The sequence below is a fragment of the Dendrobium catenatum genome, unplaced genomic scaffold (assembly GCF_001605985.2).
Source record: "Dendrobium catenatum unplaced genomic scaffold, ASM160598v2 fragScaff_scaffold_1390, whole genome shotgun sequence".
Lineage (NCBI taxonomy): Eukaryota > Viridiplantae > Streptophyta > Magnoliopsida > Asparagales > Orchidaceae > Dendrobium > Dendrobium catenatum.
The window spans coordinates 86879-108061 of record NW_021319852.1 but is presented as its reverse complement, the minus strand read 5'-3'; the positions used below and the strand labels follow the sequence as shown (position 1 = coordinate 108061).

The 21183-nt window shown below is 33.8% G+C and overlaps 1 protein-coding gene across 1 annotated transcript; it reads left to right on the top strand.

The window, feature by feature from the left end:
• The first annotated feature begins 1956 nt into the window (after positions 1-1956).
• On the top strand, positions 1957-21150 carry LOC110115736 (myosin-6). The gene is made up of 8 exons (XM_020849068.2): positions 1957-2287; positions 6757-6954; positions 7067-7189; positions 8390-8427; positions 8520-8691; positions 12265-15849; positions 18430-18569; positions 20648-21150. Exons 1-8 carry the CDS (start codon positions 2207-2209, stop codon positions 20880-20882), a joined length of 4572 nt encoding a protein of 1523 aa, XP_020704727.1. The 5' UTR covers positions 1957-2206; the 3' UTR covers positions 20883-21150.
• The last annotated feature ends 33 nt before the right edge of the window (positions 21151-21183 follow it).

Sequence of the window (21183 nt, the reverse complement as noted above, 5' to 3'; positions counted from 1 at the left end):
CAACCCGAACCCGACCCGATTTTACAAACGGGTCTAAATCCCTAATCCGAACCAGTCCCGGTTTGGGTTTGAGTTGACCCGAACCCGAAATTTTCTGGTCGGGTTTTTGGGTCGAGTCAAATATTGACACCCCTAGCTGTGTACCTCACAACACTACAACTTTGAGTTTCACTGCATCATATTGATAGAGACTTGAGCGTCGCAATGCTTCGAGGCGGGCTGAACAGTTTTCTTTATCATTTTTCTCAAAGGTTGCATCTCTTGAAATTATCTACTTGACTTTCTCTTGCATTGTGAGTAGTTAAAACATGAGAACTATGAAAACGGTGCAAGAGAAAAGAGAAGCAAGGTGAGAGTGAGAGAGAAGAAATTTATGTACTTATTTATCTCCATTTTCATAGTAGCTTTTTTAGTGTGTGGTGTGGCTACGTAATTTTTATCCCTATCTTGAATTTATCCACGTTACATCCTGATGTCATTTATTTTATGCTGCTTTCACTTATTTGTTTCACTGTGGTGCTTTACTTCCATTCCCAACACAAAATTCTCTTGAGTCAGCTCATTTTTAGAGTTATAATTTTTTTGAGAGCTGATGAAATCCCTTTTTATATGAAATTATAGAATAATTTCATAATATGATACTGAGTATTTTCTTATGAGTTTTCTTATTATTATTATTTTTTTCATGCTGTAATTATATTTTCTATTTATTTATTATTTTTTTACTGTTTATAAAAAATTTGTATTAGAAAGTTACGTTTTTTGTAACAATAAAATATTTTTTTTTATAATAAAATTATAATTAACTTTATAAAAGAATATAATCGTCCCAATTGGATGCTTAGCGAATGTAGCTTTAATTAATTAGCCAGCTGTATGCTATCGCTTTCTCATTTTTAGCCAAAGTGGAAGCAAAAATCTTTTTAGTAACCCAATGACGTCAAAGGCCACACCAACTTATTATTATTTTATTATAACCTCGATATCGTTAGGTATTGCTTGACAATAACGAGAAATACCGTTCTGTCAAGATCAATACCTAGCAATACCTAGCAATACGCGACAACTATATCACACGTCATCACATGCCGATTATCATCAAATTAGTCTGATTTTGTGTACCTCGACAACTATATCACACGTCATCATATGCCGATCATCATCAAATTAGTAGAGCACTTTTCAAGCCTTAAGTACCACACACTTTAACATTTTTCGAGAATCTCATCATGAAAATAAATGAAATCAAACTTATAAAAAAAGTTCTCATCCTTAATTCTATAATAACATTCTTGCTCTTTTTTTTGACATTTAAGCTTAGTTTGGGACATTTTTTTTACTATTTTTTAAAATTATTTTCTAGTATAAAATTTTTAATTCAAAAAAAAAAAAAAAAAACTAAAAAGTAATTAAAAAAAAAAAAATATACTAAAAAGCTATTTTGAGAAAGCAACAAAAAAATTATCAAAAATACTAAAAATGTTTAGTTTATAGCTAAAGCTCATAACCAATAGATCAAATTTAATTACATAATATTATCTTATTCGATACCTTTGTGAAGGAGATGCGCCTTATAATCAATAAAAAAAAAATGTTAACGAAAAAAAATAAAAACTACGATTTATTTAAAATATTTTAAATTAAACTGTAAATTACAGATATATGACTTATTTCGCCGGAGGGCGACGTTTCGCTTAAGCATTATTTACTCCAATGCTATTGTAAGGAATTAATGGTCCAACTTTGTTATCACCGCACATTCACCATCTGCACCATTCTCAAGCTAAACTTTCCAGATGGCAATTAGTCAACGTAGAAGGACGAAGTCACGTTCGACCAGATATTGACGCCGAGTGTAGCGTGGGTGGGGGTGGGTGGATAAAAAGCGGGTGACTTGAAATAAATAGTTCATAGACACGAGCTCTTTATTTCCATCTGTCTTGCAACCTACAAAATGCCAAAACTCCTTAAAAAGAATTTGGGCAAAAGGTCTACCGAGACCTCCCTCAATGCTCCAACTGGTTCTCTTCCTGCCACCGCGTTTCTCTCTCTATTTCTTGATCCCCCTTTCACTTGAAAGAGCCATAGAGGAAGAGAAAGAGAGGGAAAAGGTGCCTCTTTTTATGTTTCCTGGCTATCGTATTCTTTGCGGCGGTTGTATGGTGGTTTGATTCCGTTTGTTGGCGAGAGGGGGTGCACGGAAGCTATGTTTAGGTTAAATAAGCACAGGTCGGAGAGATTGGGGGAGCGGGCGGAGTTCAAGTTCTCTAATTTTCAGGCGTTTAAGGTAATAATGCATTTTATGGTGTTTCTTTGGGGTTTTTGAGATGCCAATAACTGTGTATTGTTCGGCGATTCTGCCATGCATTCTCTGTGCTACCGCTCATTGTTTTGTTTAAAGTAGATGGACTTTTGTGCTTTTAGCATGGCTCAAATCTCTTTTTTTGGTCGTGTAGGTGGATTTTCCCTTTGTTTTGTGCTGCAGTTTTTTGTGGATAAAGTGTCTGAACTTATTGTTCTGATGCATGGATCGCTAATCTGGTCTGAATTTCTTTGGTTTTGATTGTTATGTTTGTTGTGGATGAACTGAAGCATATAGCAGGAGTCACTGGGCTTTTGCTAGCCATTGCACTTAGTATTTTGGAATGCATTTGAGTGCAAACCTGGAAAGGGGAAGATATTCTTGAAGATGCATATACATTTCTGGTTGTTCTAAGCTTTTGAAACTGTAGATATTCAGTTTGTTGATTGGCACACAGGAGTTTATGGTTCGTTTCTGAGTATTTCTAATTGAATTCAGGGATTGCTTGGGCGATACAAAGAGCTTGTTTTTTACTCATATTAACACATGCTTTAGTTGAAGATCTTTTTAGATGTTGAATTAGCTTAGATGTATTTTGGTCTAGCCCATGGTATGAGCTGAGTTGATAAGCTTGTTCTGCCCAGCAAGACCAAGTCTTTGCCTTTAAATGTTTTATTGTGACTTTGTTTTTCAAAAACCTTACATACCACTATTTCAATTTCTGTGACAAGCATGTAAAGGAAACCATCTAATGGCACACAGCTTCTCCATGACTTCATAACAATGGTAACTTACTTGCAGAACAACTTGACAATGCTTATGAGGATGACAACAACTTTATTTTATACAACATAAAGGCTAACAAAATAATATAGCACTGCCAAAAGAAACTCAAATTTGCAAGCATAAATGAAAATTGCATTGTTTATGTATAGGCTCAATGACTAAGGTTTAATTTGGAGAAGCTTTTGACTTGATTGATATTTACTAATTATGGCAATAGAGTGGAGTTTGAAATCATAGGCATGACAATTATGTAGTTGTTTTGATCAAGAAAATGGTAGCAACACATTTAGAAACATAAATATAACTGTAAAATGAATTGAAATTTATGCTGATAACAAAAACATGATATTTAGAATCAAGGATATAAAAAAAGTATAGTATGGAAGGCATGGACAACCATAACAAAACATATTAGAAACATGGCCATAATGACATATATTTAGAAAGAAGGACATAATCTGTGTAATGAATTGGAAGACATTATCATTATAGTTGCATGACATTTGAAATCATAAACATGAATTAGAGAGTGGTCATGACATTTATGAAACTCTGAGGTAGTTTAACTTTGCATGTGATGCTTATTGCAATATTAAGAATTTGACCAAATAGTTAATGCTGACTCATGTCATAACTTTGTCATAATAGTTATACCACATAATGAAATTGGCATAAACATGTGCAATCTAATTCAAGATGTTTAAGAATGAAATGTTAAATTGAAATGATCTAACTTACCAACATAATTTTGGTGAACTAGCTCGTCGATCTTAACATCAAGTTATTCTTAATTCATCCCAATGTACCAAAGCAATGACACATATAAATCATATGTTTAAAATTAAACAATTTGAAATTTTTTATTAATGAACTAATTAATAATCATACTAGACAATCTACATATGATAAATTATTATAAATCACCATATATCATCCATAATTCCCACAAAATTCATAGGTGTTTCTCTGTTTATAATTTGGATACTGCAAGAACCCTGATATCTGAGGAAATCTTGTCAAACATAGACATTCTTATATAACAATACACAGGATTGCATAAATAAGTGCATAATACGAATTAAATAGTAAAAAAATTGATGGAAGTTTGATGTGCTTGGAAGTAAAAACAACAAAATAGATAGAAGAAAAATGCAGGAATACAAATATGAGGGCTGATTTTTTATTGCTTTTTTAACAATAATGAAAGATACAATTGATCTACTATTCGAGAGGTAGATTCGAAAAATGCAGGAATACAAATATGATGGCTGATTTTTGATTGCTTCTTCAACAATAACGAAAGATACAATTGATCTACTATTCGAGAGGTAGATCGACTCTCACACAAACCCTAGCCGCCGTTAGAAAACTCACATCAAACCCTGGAAAATAAACTCAACACATATATGATGATAACCTTAGACAAAACTCCCTCTTAAATAGCCCTCACACACAATAAACATAATTAGAACATTCCTAAACATCATAAGCACAATTATGAAATATTTTTAAATAATTAAAACCTTCTTAAACAACATAAACACACTTATGAAACCTTCCTAAATAATTAAAATATTTATAAACAATATAAACACAATTAGGAAATATTCTTAAACAGCTTCCTATTGATTTGTCCTCCTTACATAATGAATAATAACTCCTATGGGCCCCACAAGGGGAGCTGAAATTAAGGGTGTCAATATTTGACCCGACATGAAAAACTGGCCAGAACCATAAAATAATATTTTGGGTCAACCCTTTTAGCAAATGGTCAGGTCTGGGTTCCATTTGCTAACAAATTTGAAAAATTAGGTCGGGTTTAGATCAACTCGATAACCCGAAAATGACTTGGAAGTGACCCACCGACAACAAGTCCTGCGGCCCCCGCCTACCTACAACCTTGCACGGTCGCACCGGATCGCGTCCCGCTTGCGCACGACTCCGCAGCCTGCGCTCACTCGCCTTGACTTCTTCTGCGCAAGCACAAGCGCGACCCCACGCACCTGCGCGGCTACTTGTGCGCGACACTTCAGCCTTCCACTTTGCCTGTAGGCCTTGCACCAAATAGCGTTCCTCAAGCCCTCACCTGCTTCCGCTTTGCCCGCACCGAACTGCGTCCCGATTGCGATCGACGTGCTCGATAACCCGATATTGACCCCCTGCTGTTTGGGATAATATGATAAATTGGGTCGGGCTAGTCAACCTGGTAACCCGGCGAGTCGGGTCGAGTTGGAATTTATGACCCGTCTGCAAAAATGGGTCGGGTCAAACAGCAGGGGTCAATATCGGGTTCAACCCAAACCCATTTTTGACAACCCTAGGTGAAATCTCCTTGTCTGTTGCACCTGGTTTGGCCAGGGCTTTGCTGATCAGTTGGGCTGGCCTGGCCTAGTCTAGTTGGATTGGTCTAGGCCGGTCAGGTGGCTTCCCCCAAAGTCGTATAAAACCTAGAATAGTATTCACATGACAGAGTACTGTAAGCTAACATACGAAATTTATCATTAACTAAAATCTAGATATGAATATAGTGTTCTAACCTCAAGCAGATTGATTTACCCAATTGACTTGATGCATGAATCAAACGCCTCATCTCATTAGTTTCTCTCTTTCGCTCCCTCTCCCTTCTCATAATTGGTGAGGAAGAAATGAGAAGGAAAATGGTTTATAAGTATAGGGCCAATGACAATTAGGTCATTGCCAATTTCATCATTCAGTTGTAATTTCAGTAGCTTAAGTAAATGATGCCCAATCATATATAATGCTTCTAAAATTATGAAAAAATATGCATAACATATACATTGAGTCAGGAACACACTAGTAATAACTATTTGTAAAACGGATGTCTGATGACTTTAGAAAGTGGTCATACAAACCTATTTCATTGGATTATGCCACTGTTCAATATATCATATCATAGGTTGTTGACTTAATTTTTCATGCGATCCTAGATGGTATGCACGATCATCCACAGAACAATTTTGTTGGAATATCATTATGACATATTTAGAAGACATTAAGCTCTTTGGTCTTTGTACCTATATGCTTTCCAGATACTGAGACATCTTATCATGGATTTGCATGTTTGGTCCTGCTGAGCTGGCCTTTATTTTCACCTTATACTATGCTACTTGTAAAAGTTCGTTACTATTAAATTCATCTTAAGATAACTAACCACCAAATAATTCTTCAATATTTGCATTTCATCAGGCTTGTGAACTTTATATATGCAATTTTTTCACTGTCCTCTATTTTGATTTATCACAGTTGGAATTATTTATGGGCAGTTTTCCAGTTATGATCATTTATATATCTTGCAAAACTCCCGTTTTTTTTTTCATCTTTTTATAGCAGCTCTTGCCTCTGTTATGACATCTTCGCTTCAATTTGTTGACATTCATTTTCCCCTTCTCATGCTATCAAAGATACCTTGCTGCTTTTTTGTTTGATGAAAATTGTTCCCCTCAACAATTACATGCCATATTGGTTTTTTCTTGTAATTATAGATTAAATATTTTATTCAGTATAATCACACTGCAATATAATATGACTTTCTATAATAATTCAATTACTTTTGAGTTAACAACTTTAGTTTACCTTGCATTCTATTGAATCTTTTGACATCTATCTTAACATTTTGAAAGTTTTAAACTGATATATTTTTAGAACAGGTTCCAAAAGGATGGGATAAGCTTTATATTTCTGTTATCTCAGTCGAAACTGGAAAGACAATTGCAAAGTCGAACAAGGCAACGGTACACAGTGGAACCTGCCAATGGACAGAAAGTTTATCAGAATCTATTCCTATATCTCAAGATGGTGGATTAAAAAACCGTGGAGAATGTTTCTTCAAATTCGTTATTTCCATGGTCTGAAAATATGTGGTTTTGCTTTAGAATTTATTTCTGATTATCCTCAGTTGAATATGTGGTGACATTTTTATGTTCTCGTGGATATAAATTCTTTGAATTCTTTTTACAGGGATCAGTTAAGCCAGGTATTCTTGGAGAGATTGTTTTGAATCTAGCAGATCATATAGATTCAAGTGATTCTGGCCCTCTCACCTTGCCATTAAATAAATGCGGATACGGTACAATTTTACAGGTGAGGAGTGCATTATATATTTATATATTTGATGAGTTTTTTTCTTACAATTTACCTTTTCCCCACAATATATTTTTAATACAGCAGCACTCTTTCACTGAAGTTATGATCCCATTTAACAAATCAATGAAAGAATCGCTTATTTCTTAAAGCTGCCTTTATTTAATCAAAGCTGTATGATTGAAGTATTGAATTTAATAGACTCTACAGTCACTGGCGTTGTTGTTATAAAATTATTCAGTATAATGACGAGAGCTAAGACAAGTAAAGTGCCGGCCTTTTAAAAGTTGTTTTTAACACTGAGTTTTTTGTTTGGCCGATTGCCTTTAGGAGACTAATCGCAGTATGACACTAAACCTATGAATTGTATTTCTAGTTTAGGGGTTATTTGGTTTGCTAAAAAAATACATAATAAAATGAAATGCAGTGTAAAAAAAAGCAATGTATTTGAAATATTTTGAGTTTTTGGATGAGCATAAAATAAATACCGGTGATTATTATTATTTATTTAGCATTAAAATAAATATAGTGTAAAGCCCAATGATAGTGGTGGACAGTTGTTAGCTACAAGTGGTGGGTGGTGGCTGGCGGCAGGTGGTGGGTGGTGGCCGGCGATGGTGGAGGTCTGTTGGCAACGGCGGCGATGGATGCAATGACAAATAATTTATAATGTATTTGGAAGTCGGTCAAATCTAATGATTTTCAAATACAAAAAAATTGAATTAGAGGATGAATCTTATTTAAAAAAATTTACTTTGCATTTCTTTTACTTCAAAGCAAACATCAATATTTTCAAAATCTTTGCATTTAGAATACTTTATATCCGTTTTACTTCAAACCAAACATCCCTTAAGTTGCAGACCTTGGAACTTTTTGATAGTTGAACTGTGCTTGCAAACTTCCAGCTGCCTTTTTCATTGCAGCATCAAGAAAAAACATTGATCATATTCCCATTGCTCTTTTCATGAGGCTCCTTCATGATGTTTTGGAGTATTTATGCACAGCAATTCACATCAATAATCCTATGAAACCATTTTTTTTATATTTCTTGTTTTCGTGGAATGCTTTAATATGCTTTTATAAGTGGAATTATCATCCTGGAATAGCACATCATATTAAACTTGTACGTTATGCACTTCCATCCTAAGTGCTGTTTTAGTATTGCCAATTTGATGTGTTTCTTCTTGATTGATTATGCAGGTGAAGATTCAGTGCTTTAACCCAAGGACCAGATTCAGGTTCGTTTTGATTATTTCTAGTGCATGAAATCCCAAAGACTTGTATTTTCTCTTCCTGTTATTGTGTTCTTACTTTATATAGTGTGTTGTAGGGGTGGTAATGCTTTGAGCGCAACAAACTCTCGACTTGAAAGCCCAACTGGTAGCCATCGCGATGCGGATAGTAAGTCGGATTCATCTAACACCACAATTTATGGAAGTGTGGGATCATTTTCTAGTAGCCTAATGACGGCTGCTGCCTTTCCCAACGGACCTGCAAAACAGGTGTGTTGTATTTTTCTGATAATTTTTTTTATAACTTAAGAAGATTTAGAAGTACGGTACCTTAGGATTATGTGAATAAACTGAGAGATTTCTTATTAATTTCACATGAGCATAATGCAATTTCAATATTTAGTTTGTACATCACAGAGAGCTTATATAAGATTGATTATGACAATTCACTAATATAATTAAAGATGTTAAAATTTCTTATGGAAAAATAATTAAAATTTGATTGATTAAGGAGCACATTTTTTGAAGATGTTAATATTTTCGCATATTTTTTATTTGCTGTTTCATATTCCTATTGAAACTGATAGCGCCAACTGATATTGAAATATTTTGCTTGCAGTACTGCAAGTTTTTAAGCTAAGCATGAAAAGCCTATATCTGCATGCCTGCCGGCCCTTCTCCAACCTCAAGCTACTTTTCTTTTCTCATTGAAACAATATGGTACTTGTATCTATAAATAAGACAAAATAAGATTCTGTCGGTAAATTTTATGCTTTTTACAAGTTTTTCTTGGTCAAAAAATAATTTCAAACAAAGTGATTATGTATATATGGTGAATGGTGTTTCCTTGCAAAGATTTAATAATTGCATGGGAACTTGTGTCATCATCAGTAGATATATCCCAATTGTTTGGGTTTTTTTATGAATTCTTTAACATTTATTACTGTTTTTTATTCAAATATTTATCCATAACTTCTATTAATATTTACGGGTTGGCTCGAACCCGAAAAAAAAAAACTTCTATTAATATTTCTTTAATCTACATTTTATTCTTCTAAATCATTGCACACTGATTATTTTTATTAGTCTTGTTATACATCTTTAGCTTCCATTACACATAAGTCAAAATTCACTATATTTATTTTCTTTCGTCTTATCTTTGAGGGATCCTTCTCCAATCATTTCTCTAAAATATCCTTTATATTTTAATGCGCATCTTTTCTAATATTCATGTTTACTTTACTCAACTCAGTTTCATGTAACTTTTTTATTTCCCAATAATTAAATTTATGTACCATTTTTTATGATAATTCAACAAAAGTTATCTTTAAGATCAATATTCTCTAATTGTATAATACTTTGATATTTTTTTATTTGAACCATCAAACTTGAATTCGAGAAGTTATGATTCAATTGATCTTCTGAATCTTCAAAATAATACGCCACCACACTTTGTTCTCTCATTGATTTTCTAACAATATAAATAAATAATCATAAATTTCACATCCATTGAAATTATATATTAGATAAAGTATATTTTATTAAATCTTAGTTTTTTATCTTCTAAAAATTTTCTCCATTTTCTTAACTTTTTTAATTTGAAGCTTTTGATTATATAAATCTTTAATAAGCATCTTGATGGCCATTACAAAAAAAAAAAAAAAGATTTAATATTGACCATTGATGTTTAATCTTAATGTATTTGGAAACTTTCTGGTTACTTCATAACTACTTTGAATAATAGTAACATATATATACACACACACATCACAAAGAAAATCTTTGGGTTTGTATGAAATACTTATTGAGTTATTGAGATAAGTGATATTGTAGTAGTTTGGTGAACTAATTTTTTTCATTTGAATTTTTTTGATACTTATATGATGCCAAATGATTGTAAATGAAGTTTTTTTTTTACCAGTATTAACTAAGGTGATGTTCAAGATTGTTGAAATTATATTGGAATTAATCTTATCAAGTCATTAAATGATTTTCTGTGAGCGGAAAATGGAGCATTGACTTAAAGTAAAGAAATTTTTTCATATTATTTTTATAAATCTTGAGATAGCATATAATTGAGTGCAGAGAATTTGTTTAGTACACATCAAGAGAAAAAGTGTATTTTAAAGGTATGTTAGAGGCTATTAAATTGTTCAGAATTAGAAGAAAAAAGTTATTATTTTTATAACGTGCATGATGGAAAATTGATCAATATTAGAAGTTATGAAGTGATTAAGAGGCTCTATTCATGATAGATTTACGCCAAAGATCATCTAAATCTGTATTTTATTTGTCTTGGTTATGGAAATGCTTCCACATGATATTTAAAGTGAGGTATCTTATTATGTGCTTTTTGCTTATGAAATTGTAATAATTAGTGATACCTCTGCTAAAATAAGTGAAATTTTAGAACAAAAGATATAAAACTTTTAGATGATAAGTGGCTTAAAATTAACAGAAGAAAGACAATATATGAAACACAATTTTAATGAGCTTGCTTTTACTAATTATGTAGCAATATTATTTGATGAAAGAGTTATAATTGGTTATGATAGTTCGAATATCTTGGATCTATTATGTAGAAAAATGAGCAGACAGATGAGAATCTAACTTCTAAAGGAAAGTTTGGCTGGTTAAAATGTAGACCCACCTCATGCTTACCATGTGATACGTGAATATCAGGGCGACTTATAGATAAGTTTTTTAAACCTATAATCAAGCTTGTTATGTTGTTTAGATTAGAAAGTTTGTCTGATATCTTAGGGTCTAAAGACTCATTAATACAATCTTGTATGAGATGGTGGGCTAAGAAGACATGAAAGATCACAATTCACAACATTCCAACTTTCAATTGAAGTAAAAATCAATATTTTTTTATGCAAAAGAAATTTAAAAGTTGACTTAAAAGTAATTTAAATTCTAAATTCCAAAAGAAATATAAGAACAAGCATAAAATTTTACAACAATTAAAATTAACATCACACCAAATAAAAGTGACTCATATAAAACTTAAAAAATCTCTATCATGCATATAAACTAATCACTAGACAATTTAGTAGAAAAAATAAGGATATGATTCATCAATTTGAATGTACACCTCATTGTACAAGAAAATTTTCCATGGAGTTATTACTTGGAGAGAGATCTAAATTTTATTGCATTAGAAATTATTCAGTGAATTTCTAACATTCCTCAGGGTACTATTTACAATCCAAAAAGAATACAAAATAAGTAATTCCTCATAATCCTCCAATTTTTGGCTTAATACTGCAGTTTTCATATTTGTATGAATTACATCAAATACAATAAATTCCCAATCTTAATTTCAGCAAAAATGATAAATTTTCAACTTTAAAACTAAGTTAACACAAAAAAGAAAGCCAAATGCATAGTGGATTGGAATACATGATTTTTCTTGTTTTATTTGTTGACTTATTTTTTCATGTCTCTTATTTGTCAAATTGGTGTTAAATTTTTGGGTTGGCAAAACACTACACTGATTTATATATCCCATGAAAATGGATATGCAAATGTGCTTTTGTTGGAGATGTAGCTATAAAACTCAATATTGGATGAGTTCCTTTGACAGGTTTCTTTGTGATTTCAGTTGAATTATGGAGAGATTTTATCCTTTTACAATAAGTTATATCATCAGTTTTCTTCTGAAATCACCAATTCTGTCATACATTATTCTCGGTTTACAGTTATTCCCATGAAATGTTTTCTCAATATTATGCCTTGTATATTTTGCTTTCATAAAGAGTTGAACATGGGGAGTTATTAGTGGAGTATGTTAGTGGAATCTTTACTGTGCAACTCATGGTGAATTATTTGTTTCTGCAGGATGCGATTTCCTTAGCATCAGGTTCACATTCTAGCTCTGACTCAACAGAGAATTCTCAGGGGACAAATTTTTCTCCTAAGAACAGTGTAAATGGCAGCTCACATATTGTAAGACAAGATTCAAGTGATTCTCATGCTAGTGCAAGTTCCAGCTTAGGGCCTGCAGAAGGATCAAATCCATCCTCCTTTAATTCAAGGGCTTTAGGGTCTTCTACTCCACATCAATGGCAGGAGTCTACCATGCAAGCTGCTCCACACAGCCATGCTTCCCCGTCACTTAGGACGTCTGGCTCTGCGAAAGAACTCCTTGATGCTGCTGAAGAAACTATTGATGAGCTTCGAGATGAGGCTAAAATGTGGGAAAGACATGCTCAGAAGTTGAAAATTGATCTTGAAAAATTGAAAAGGGACTGTTCTTTCAAATCAAAACAGCAGGCAGAGATGGATATGGAGCTTTCTGCTGCCAACAATGAGCGTGATTCTTTAAAGAGGGAAGTTGATAAACTGAAATTGTCTTTGGAGAATTTGAAGGAAAGTCTGGCAGAGAAGGAAGATTGTAAAACTGAAGGTCTGCTGCATTCACAGAGGCAACTAGAAGATGAGTTGAAGTTCCTGAGAGAATCCAATAGCACCCTAACAATGCAGCTAAATAAATCTCAAGAAGCAAACCTTGAACTTGTTGCCATACTTGAAGAACTTGAAGAAACGGTAGAGAAACAAAGATTGGAGTTAGCAGGCCTTTCCCAAATTACTTCTATATCTGAAAATGGTGAGGGGATGAGAGATCAAACACTAATGGATATCGAGGCAGAGTGGTCAAGCGAGCTCTCTGTGAAAGAAAAAGAAACTAGCAAGTTAGAAGAAAGCCTACATAAAGAGAAAGATGCTCCACAGCCCATGGAGATAGTATTGAATCAAGGAAATTCTGATCTGGTGCAAGAAATTGAAGATTTAAGGGCTAAAGTGGAGGAGCTGGAGAGGGACTGTACTGAACTTACAGAAGAAAACTTGGAGCTCATTTATAAGCTTAAGGAATCAAAAAAGGATGCCAACAAGGCAAAAGAGTTTCATAGCTCTTCATCCAATGATTTCCATACTCCAAGTTTTCTTGATAGTTCTGCATCTGACATTAGCCATCTTAAATATCAAATATGCCAACCAGAAGAGGAGCTTCAAAGGAGGGATGTGAATGGAGTTGTTAGTACAGAGCCATCCATATTACAAATGGATGAGATGAAGAAAAAATGTGCTGAACTTGAGATTGAACTCCAATATTTTAAGAATCATGCTTGTGACCTTGATATGAGACTTAATGAATGCCAAGTGGAAGTAGAAAAGAAAAAATTACATTCAACTGAATGTCAGATTGAAGCTGCTGATAGGGGGTATTCTGATGCTGCTACAGGACAGGGGCCTGAAATTATGAAGTCCAAGATCTGCGAGGAAATGCCAAGTATGCTATATGAAATGGACAAGCAACTTCAGCTTGCATTAATTCATGCAAGAAACCTAAATGATGGGCAGAATACTATTGCAGAAAATTGCAATGAAATCATTACTGATTTTGTGGTTTCTAGTAGAGCAGATGTAACCAGTCAGGAAAGATTGATGGAGGAGGCGCTGATAGGTATTATCAAATTGAGTTCTTCATTACAAGCTAAAGTTGTTGAGTGTAAGGAGTTTTTTCAGAACAAGGGAGAAGGTGTTAGGGAGAAAAAAATGATCACTACAACAGATGTGCATATCATAGAAGATGACATTATTATCAAAGAACTTCAGAGTAATGATTTGGCAGAAGAACTGAAGTTGAGAAATGAGAGGCTTGAGACTGCACTTTTGTTGAAAGAAAAGGAGATTGATAATTTAGAATCTTCCATTAAGGAATTAGAAGATATAGTTTCCAACATCAAAAGTGAGAAGATTCAGGTGGAGGAAAGTTTAGCAGTTGCACAAAGGGAAAACATCATTTCCTCTAAATGCTTGGATGATGTTCGAAATGAGATGATAATTCTAAGTAGCAGTATTGATACTCATTTGTCTGTAAACAAGATGCTTGAGAAAAAATCATCAGAACTTGAAATAGGCAAGAGAGAACTGGAATTACACATATCAGAGTTGGAGGTGGAGAATTTACAATTATCTGAACGCATAGCTGGCTTAGAAGCTCAGTTAAGGTACATGAGAGATGAGAAAGAAACCAACAGACTGGAAATTGAAGATTATAAGTCTCACCTAGTGGATCTCAAGGGTGAAATAGCACAGGAGCAAGCAGAAATGGAAACATTGAAAGCCCAACATATAAAAAAGCTCCAAGAAGTTCAAAAAAGATTATCTGAAGCACATGAGGAATCTGAAGTTCTGAAGAGATCTCATTCAAAATTAGAATCTAAAGTTGAGAGCCTTACTGATGAGTGTGATTTACTAAAGAAACAAGTTGGTGATTTACGGAGTCAAAAATTGGAGATGCGTGAACAGATGTCTCATCTTGAGATTGAGTTAAGGGATCTACAAAAGAAGATTGCTGGGCATCTAAACAAAGTTGAGGTTTTGGAAGAAAAGCTTTCTTTGCTGCAGAGTGATTTTACTTTGAAGGAAGAAACTTTAGCTTCACAGCTGGAGAGCATATTTCAAGATAATAAGGAGCAAGAGCAAAAATTAAGCAAGGAAAATGTCATGTTAAAACAGATCAATCAAGAACAGATGGTTGAAGTTGAGAACCTCAAACAAGAAATTATTCACCTCTCTACACAGGATTGCTCATCCCAAGATGAACGAGAGAAAATAGCAGCTGATGCTGTAAGAGAAGTTTCTATCTTGCGCTCAAACAAAACTAAGCTTGAGAACAATCTCCAAGAAGTCCAATCCAAAGTCAAGTTATATGAAACTGAGCTTCATAATCTCACACGAGAGTCTAACAACAAGGTTGCAGAGCTAGAAAAATTGCTAAATTCATCCAAGCATAGTGAGGAAATGTTGATGAATGACATTGAAAGTATGCAGAGAATGACAGAATCTGTTAAATCTAGTGAAGATACCTTCAAAAGAATGGCTAATGAACTTGAACTAAAGCTGAAAGCTTCTAATTATGAAAAACAGCAAATAACTGAGGATGTGTCTGACTTAAAACTTCAACTTCAGAAGGTAACACAATTTCAAAATGAAAATTTGAATCTCAAGTTCTCTCTTGAAGAGGCAAAATATGAAAGAGAGAAACTGGAAGGCCTACTGCTGTCGACATCTGAAGAATGTGAAGAATTAAAGGCAGATAAAATGTCATTTTCAGATAAGATCTCACTTTTGCAGAAATCTTTACATGATGCTGAGGATGATAGGCGTAGTAGGGTTGCCTTAGAAGAAAAGCTTCTGAGGTTGGAGGCTGATCTGGCCTCAAGAGAAGCATCATATGCTCAAGAAGCAGGAATGAAGAATGAAATAAGTAGAATCAAGAGAGTAAATAGTGAATATCAACGAAAGATACAAGGGCTGGAGGAAGAAAAAGATGAAATCATAAGGAAAGCTTACGAGCTTGAGAAAGAACTAGCTCAAAGAAAAATGGAAAGGTCCGAGGAGAAAGTATCAATTAAGGTGAATAATATGTACCCCTCATTTCTGATTTTGATTTTAAAAGTTTAACCCACCAATTTAGTTTCATCAACGTTTGTTTTCGTCAAGGTTGGTATTATAAATTTTGAATTTTAAACTTCTTGTTTATTAGTCAAGAAGTTTACCTAGCTTTCTTCATGTTCTCTATACCAACTGGTACTAGTGCATTGGGGTGATCATGATTTGATTTTGAGCTCATCAAGTACATGCTTGAAATTAGTTTATTGCTCAAATCAATTTGATTTTAAGTCAGGTAGGCTCAAATTTGTTTAATTTCAAGCTGATTCAAATTTAAATCAAATTAGCTAGAAATATTTTTATTTTATATACACAAATACATATTTATAATATAATATTTATTATTTACACACATATGTGTAAGAATATTTAAAATTTCCTTATAGTTATATTTTGAACCAATCTTGAGCTAGTCCGAGTTGATCTAGGCTTGGCTCTTTGGCTCGTGGCCCATCCCTTTTGGCTTGATTGTTGCTCGATCTAAACTAAAAATGAATTGAAATGTCAAGCAATTTTTGAGCTAAAATTTCAGCCCTACTAGTGCTCTTAAGAAGGGAGATCAAAACAACAAGGATAAACATTTACATGAATTTATGGAAGATATACCTTCCTTATGTTGATAAAAGCTAAGTACTAGTATAATTCCATTCTATTTTTTATGAGAAGAAACAATGCTCTGGATAAAGCACATTTGAACAAATAAATTGTTTTGTTGGACATTAAAATTAGAAACAAAGTATTGTGCAACCACATCAACAAATAGTGTTTGTATTAGAACAAGTATCCCTTTTTTGTTATTTACTATAGGTTTTAATGGATGATCATTGGAAGTTTATATGGGTTGATCCTTTGTTGATTTTATGTCAACTCTATTAATTAAGTTGGGGTGGGGTTTACATGTGTTGAAAGGACCAAAGAAGCTAAACTTGATTTGATGAGCTTGTTGGCTTTTATGTTGGCCATGCTAATTTTTGCTTGTTTGAAATGCTCGGAAGTGAAGAGTGATGACTTGGGACCTTGCCCTATAGGTAAGGCGACTCATATGATTCATCTTACAACCATGCCTTGTAGGCAAGGCAGCCCAAATGATCGTCTGCGAACCTCGTTCTGTTGGAGGTGTAGCACAAGGCAATAGCATTGAGAGATGTAGTAGGGCTGTTCAAAAGAATGAAACAAAGGGGAGAGGAGTTGCATGCAGAACTGGGAGCGAACTTGGGAGTGCAGTTTTGCATCTAATAGTCACTGGCAGAGCAATTAGGGCCCTCCTGTTAGAGAAATAAAGAGTAGGGGATATGCAGTGCGTGAGATCGCGTGGAATGTGGGTTAGATTGTGTTATGGCTTTTATGGGTTTTTAGGTATTATTATTATTATTCATGTTGTTGTTGTTCTTGTTGTCATTCTTGTTGTTGTTTAACAATCCTTCTTTGCCGTCCACGCTTTTTGAATGCAGCTTGCAATCCTAATTCTAGCTACCAAAACTCTTTTTTGCTAAACTTCTACCCTTGTTATTTAGGTCGAACCCATGCTTCCTATTACTCTTACATAATCCTAATTTCCTACTTTAATTGTTTATCTTCTGCTCTTTATCATACACACCCAAACTAATAAATTATTATATTGCTATACTTATTGGTTCAAACATTTTTATGTCTGCATAATGAGATTGGTTCTTCATTAAACAGAACATTAGCTTCAAGATCTGAATATTCTGATGTTTGAATATAAAATATTTTTGTTTACTGTTGTTAAGAACGTCGGCCTTCTGATGACCCTGTTAGGAGAGTAGATGCATTGGATTTGACCTATGTTAAGAAATCTAGAGGTAGACCTGAAAAGATTTGACTAGAAAATATTAAAAATAAAAAAATTTAATTAAATTTAAATGAAAATTTGACTCTTATAATGACACAATGGAGAAAAAATATTCATGTAGCTAAGCCCATGTAGTGAGAGAAAGGCTTGTTGTTGTTGTTGTACTTTTGTTGTTTAGTGGATTAGATTGGTTGTTTGGTCCTCTCTCCTACACTGTCAGTTTCCCAATACGATCTTGGCTTCTCCATTAAAGCTCAATTCCTTTTTTGTAATCTTTTCATTTAGCTTTTCATAATTAAGTTATGAGCCGTTTCATATTTTAAGTTGTCCATTGTCCATGACTTACTTTCTTTTCTGTTTACTTGAACTGTAATGTAATACAATGGTTATTATTTTCATTCTGGCGTAGAGTTGAAAAATTCTTGTTTTTCTTTCGAGGATTACCTGAATGCAATTGAAATCAAGCTATTTGCAAAATTATCACCCAAATAAAAAAAATGAATTGCACGTGGTAATTTTGAAATTTTGGTGATAATTTTTTTAAATAGATGTAGCTGAGTAGTTATTTTTAACCACTGCAGATTTCTGTGTTACAATTGGAATTGCCCCTTTTTTTGAACTATTTCTGTGAAGCATCAAAGAATTCCTATATTGCAGTTGCTTCATCTAAGGGTCTTTTTTTTTTCCCCGAGCCTGTTGGTTTCTGAATTGTCTCCCCACTTCTTTTGAAGGTCGAAAATGAACAGCTTGAAAGCATGGAGGGGCCTCAAGCTCAAACAGAAGCTGCACTAGAGTCTAAGATCCACTTGCTGCAAATTGAACTTGCGGAGGCACTAGAGGCAAATAACACTTATCAGAAGCAACTTAATGGGTACGTTATTTTAGTTAATAAAAATGAGAATATAAGTTAAATAAAAGCACTGATTTTCTCATCAAATGACAATGCCTTCGTTCTATTTTATTATTCATGAATATATGCTTGCTATTTTATGAACTAACATGTGAACTCGACGGTGCTGAGGCTGTGGATAATAGCTAAGAAAAAATGTATTTATGTTTTTTATGAGACGAAAGCTATTTGCTTTTTTTAAGTTCTTGATTTCACATTGTGATAGGAAACAGTTGTAGATCTCAAGTATTTCCTATCAATCTTCGGAAAACAACGAGATTTTTCCACACAAATTCACAAAAAATAATAGATAATTTGTATTATTTGATGAAAGGGAAACGGAAAATAGCAAGATACAATTGATTCTTTATTTGAGAGGAGGATCTATCCGTCCCAAACCTCTAGACGCCGCTAGGGCCCAAAAGAAATCCTAAACCTAAGAGACTCAAATTTCAGCCAAATTCAAGATGTCATAACCCCAGGAAAGCAAACTATTTAATGCATACAAATAAAAAAGAAATCCCTAAACAGTCCCTACGTTCAAATTTCCCTCCTACTTCCCTCAAAAATCCTTCCTAATATGCTCTAGGGGATTCGGCGGCACAGAGAGGCATAAAACCTTCGTCTTTGTTTTCACGTGATCCGGTCCATACGGGACCAGCTGGACCGGTCTAACACATTGATGGTTTGATCTGTTCTTAGTTTGAAAACTTAGCAGAAGAACATAATGAGCAAGTTGAAGGTGTTACGGGAAAAGAAATAAATAAGTTGCTTTTTAAGTACCTCGTAAAATAAGGATATCTATTCAACTGCCTTATAGTGCCTTATCAATAGCTTGCGCACGTGTCCTCTTTTCTTTCCTCAAATATTCATTTTCTCGTTTGAAGTAATTAATGTGAGCAAATGAATTAAGGAATAGCTCGGTTGTTATGACTATCTTGCTCTGGCCAATTTATCACATCGCAATTTAGTTACTGTGAGTTGTAGAAAGTAAACATTGGCATGTTAATTACTTTAGGTATTCTATAGGAATCGAAATGATCTTAATGCTCAAGTGAGCTCTGTTTGTAGTAGCAGAAGCACAAATTTGATTGATGAAATTCAATCTCAAGATCCTGGCAACAACTTTCAAGGCATTTTTATCAACTAAGCTAGTTGCTGCCCCCCTTCCATTTTGGATGCTCTTTTTGGTTGCTTGCAAATTCATTAAGGGCTTCCATTAGGTTGTTGTTTTGAAAATGATGAATTTAATATATTCAATCATCTAGTTTGATGTAATTAGAAATCAGTATTGATTATGAACTCTTCAAACATCTAAACTTCCCAATTCTGATAATTTTATTTGCAAATACAGAATGAGTGAAGACTGAACCATCTTCTAAAACATGTTTCTAATGACAATGAATCAAATAAGCCTAAGTGCACTGAGGATGCCAGTGTTTATGATGTTTTTATGGACACAGATTTTTTTTTAAAATGGTCTTTCTTCATAGGTATTTTACCCGAGTCATTTGAATTAAATGCATGTAATTTTCCAAATTTGTATTAAAAAAAAATCATCTTTGTATTGCATTAGAGTTTGATATTCTGAAATTGTCTAAAGATAACTTGCACCATTTTATTTTTTTTTGGAACATTTGAGTGAATTTTATCTCGCACGGCAAGGCAGCCGAAGCTCCCTACCCGCTAAAGCCATGGGCTGTAACAGTGCTCTGCACCAATTTTGCTGCAAAGCAAACACCAAAGGCTTCGTTTGAGATGACTTTTTTACTGTTTCTTAAAGCAGCTTTCTAGTATAAAAATTTAAAATTTTATACTAAAAAGCCGCTTCAAGAAGCAATAAGAAAGCCGTCCCAGACGAAGCCTAAGTTTAAGCCTCTTCCGCATTTCTTTTGCTGCAGGCATCCTAAGTAAACACCCCCTTAACTAATCGTTCAGATAGGTTTCCTGAATCCATCTTTGCCTGCATTTAGCACTTAATCATGCTGATATATACATCAAATTGATAGCTATACAAAAGGAAATTGACATTTTTTAGATTTTGTTGGCATTTGTTGCAGATTTCTGTCCGAGCAACAAAATACTAAAACAGAAAATTCCAGTAAAATCGATAGTGGGAATGCTTCAAAGGTCGATTCATCTACCAAAATATCATCATTAGAAACTGAACTAAAGGAGATGAGGGAGCGCTATCTCCACATGAGCCTCCAGTACGCTGAAGTTGAAGCTCAGCGTGAAGAGTTAGTAATGCAGCTTAAATCAGCAGCAAAGAAAGATAAGAAATGGTTCTCATGAGATCTGCATTGTTCTTCTTATTATTATTATAATTATTTAATTTGCTATAATAAGCTACTCCAAATTCTTTCTCCACTCTGTGAATATACATAATTTTGCTCTCTTTTTTTTTTTGCTCATTCAAAGCAAAGATTTCTCTATTTTTTTCCAGTCTTGTAAGCTGACTCTGACGAGATGTAAGCTGGTATTTTGGCGACCAACACTTGCATTTCAATGTAAATACTCTCAACAATCATAGTTCATTAAAATGCATTTTGTGTGTAATATATATTCTGTTTGGCACTGGTTATTGAAGATTCCT

Excerpts from the sequence above, each read along its gene's own strand:
- LOC110115736 (XM_020849068.2), top strand. The coding sequence starts at position 2,207 with ATGTTTAGGTTAAATAAGCACAGGTCGGAGAGATTGGGGGAGCGGGCG. Across the intron at positions 8,692-12,264 it reads CCAACGGACCTGCAAAACAG|GATGCGATTTCCTTAGCATC; the intron begins GTGTGTTGTATT and ends TTGTTTCTGCAG. Across the intron at positions 18,570-20,647 it reads TATCAGAAGCAACTTAATGG|ATTTCTGTCCGAGCAACAAA; the intron begins GTACGTTATTTT and ends CATTTGTTGCAG.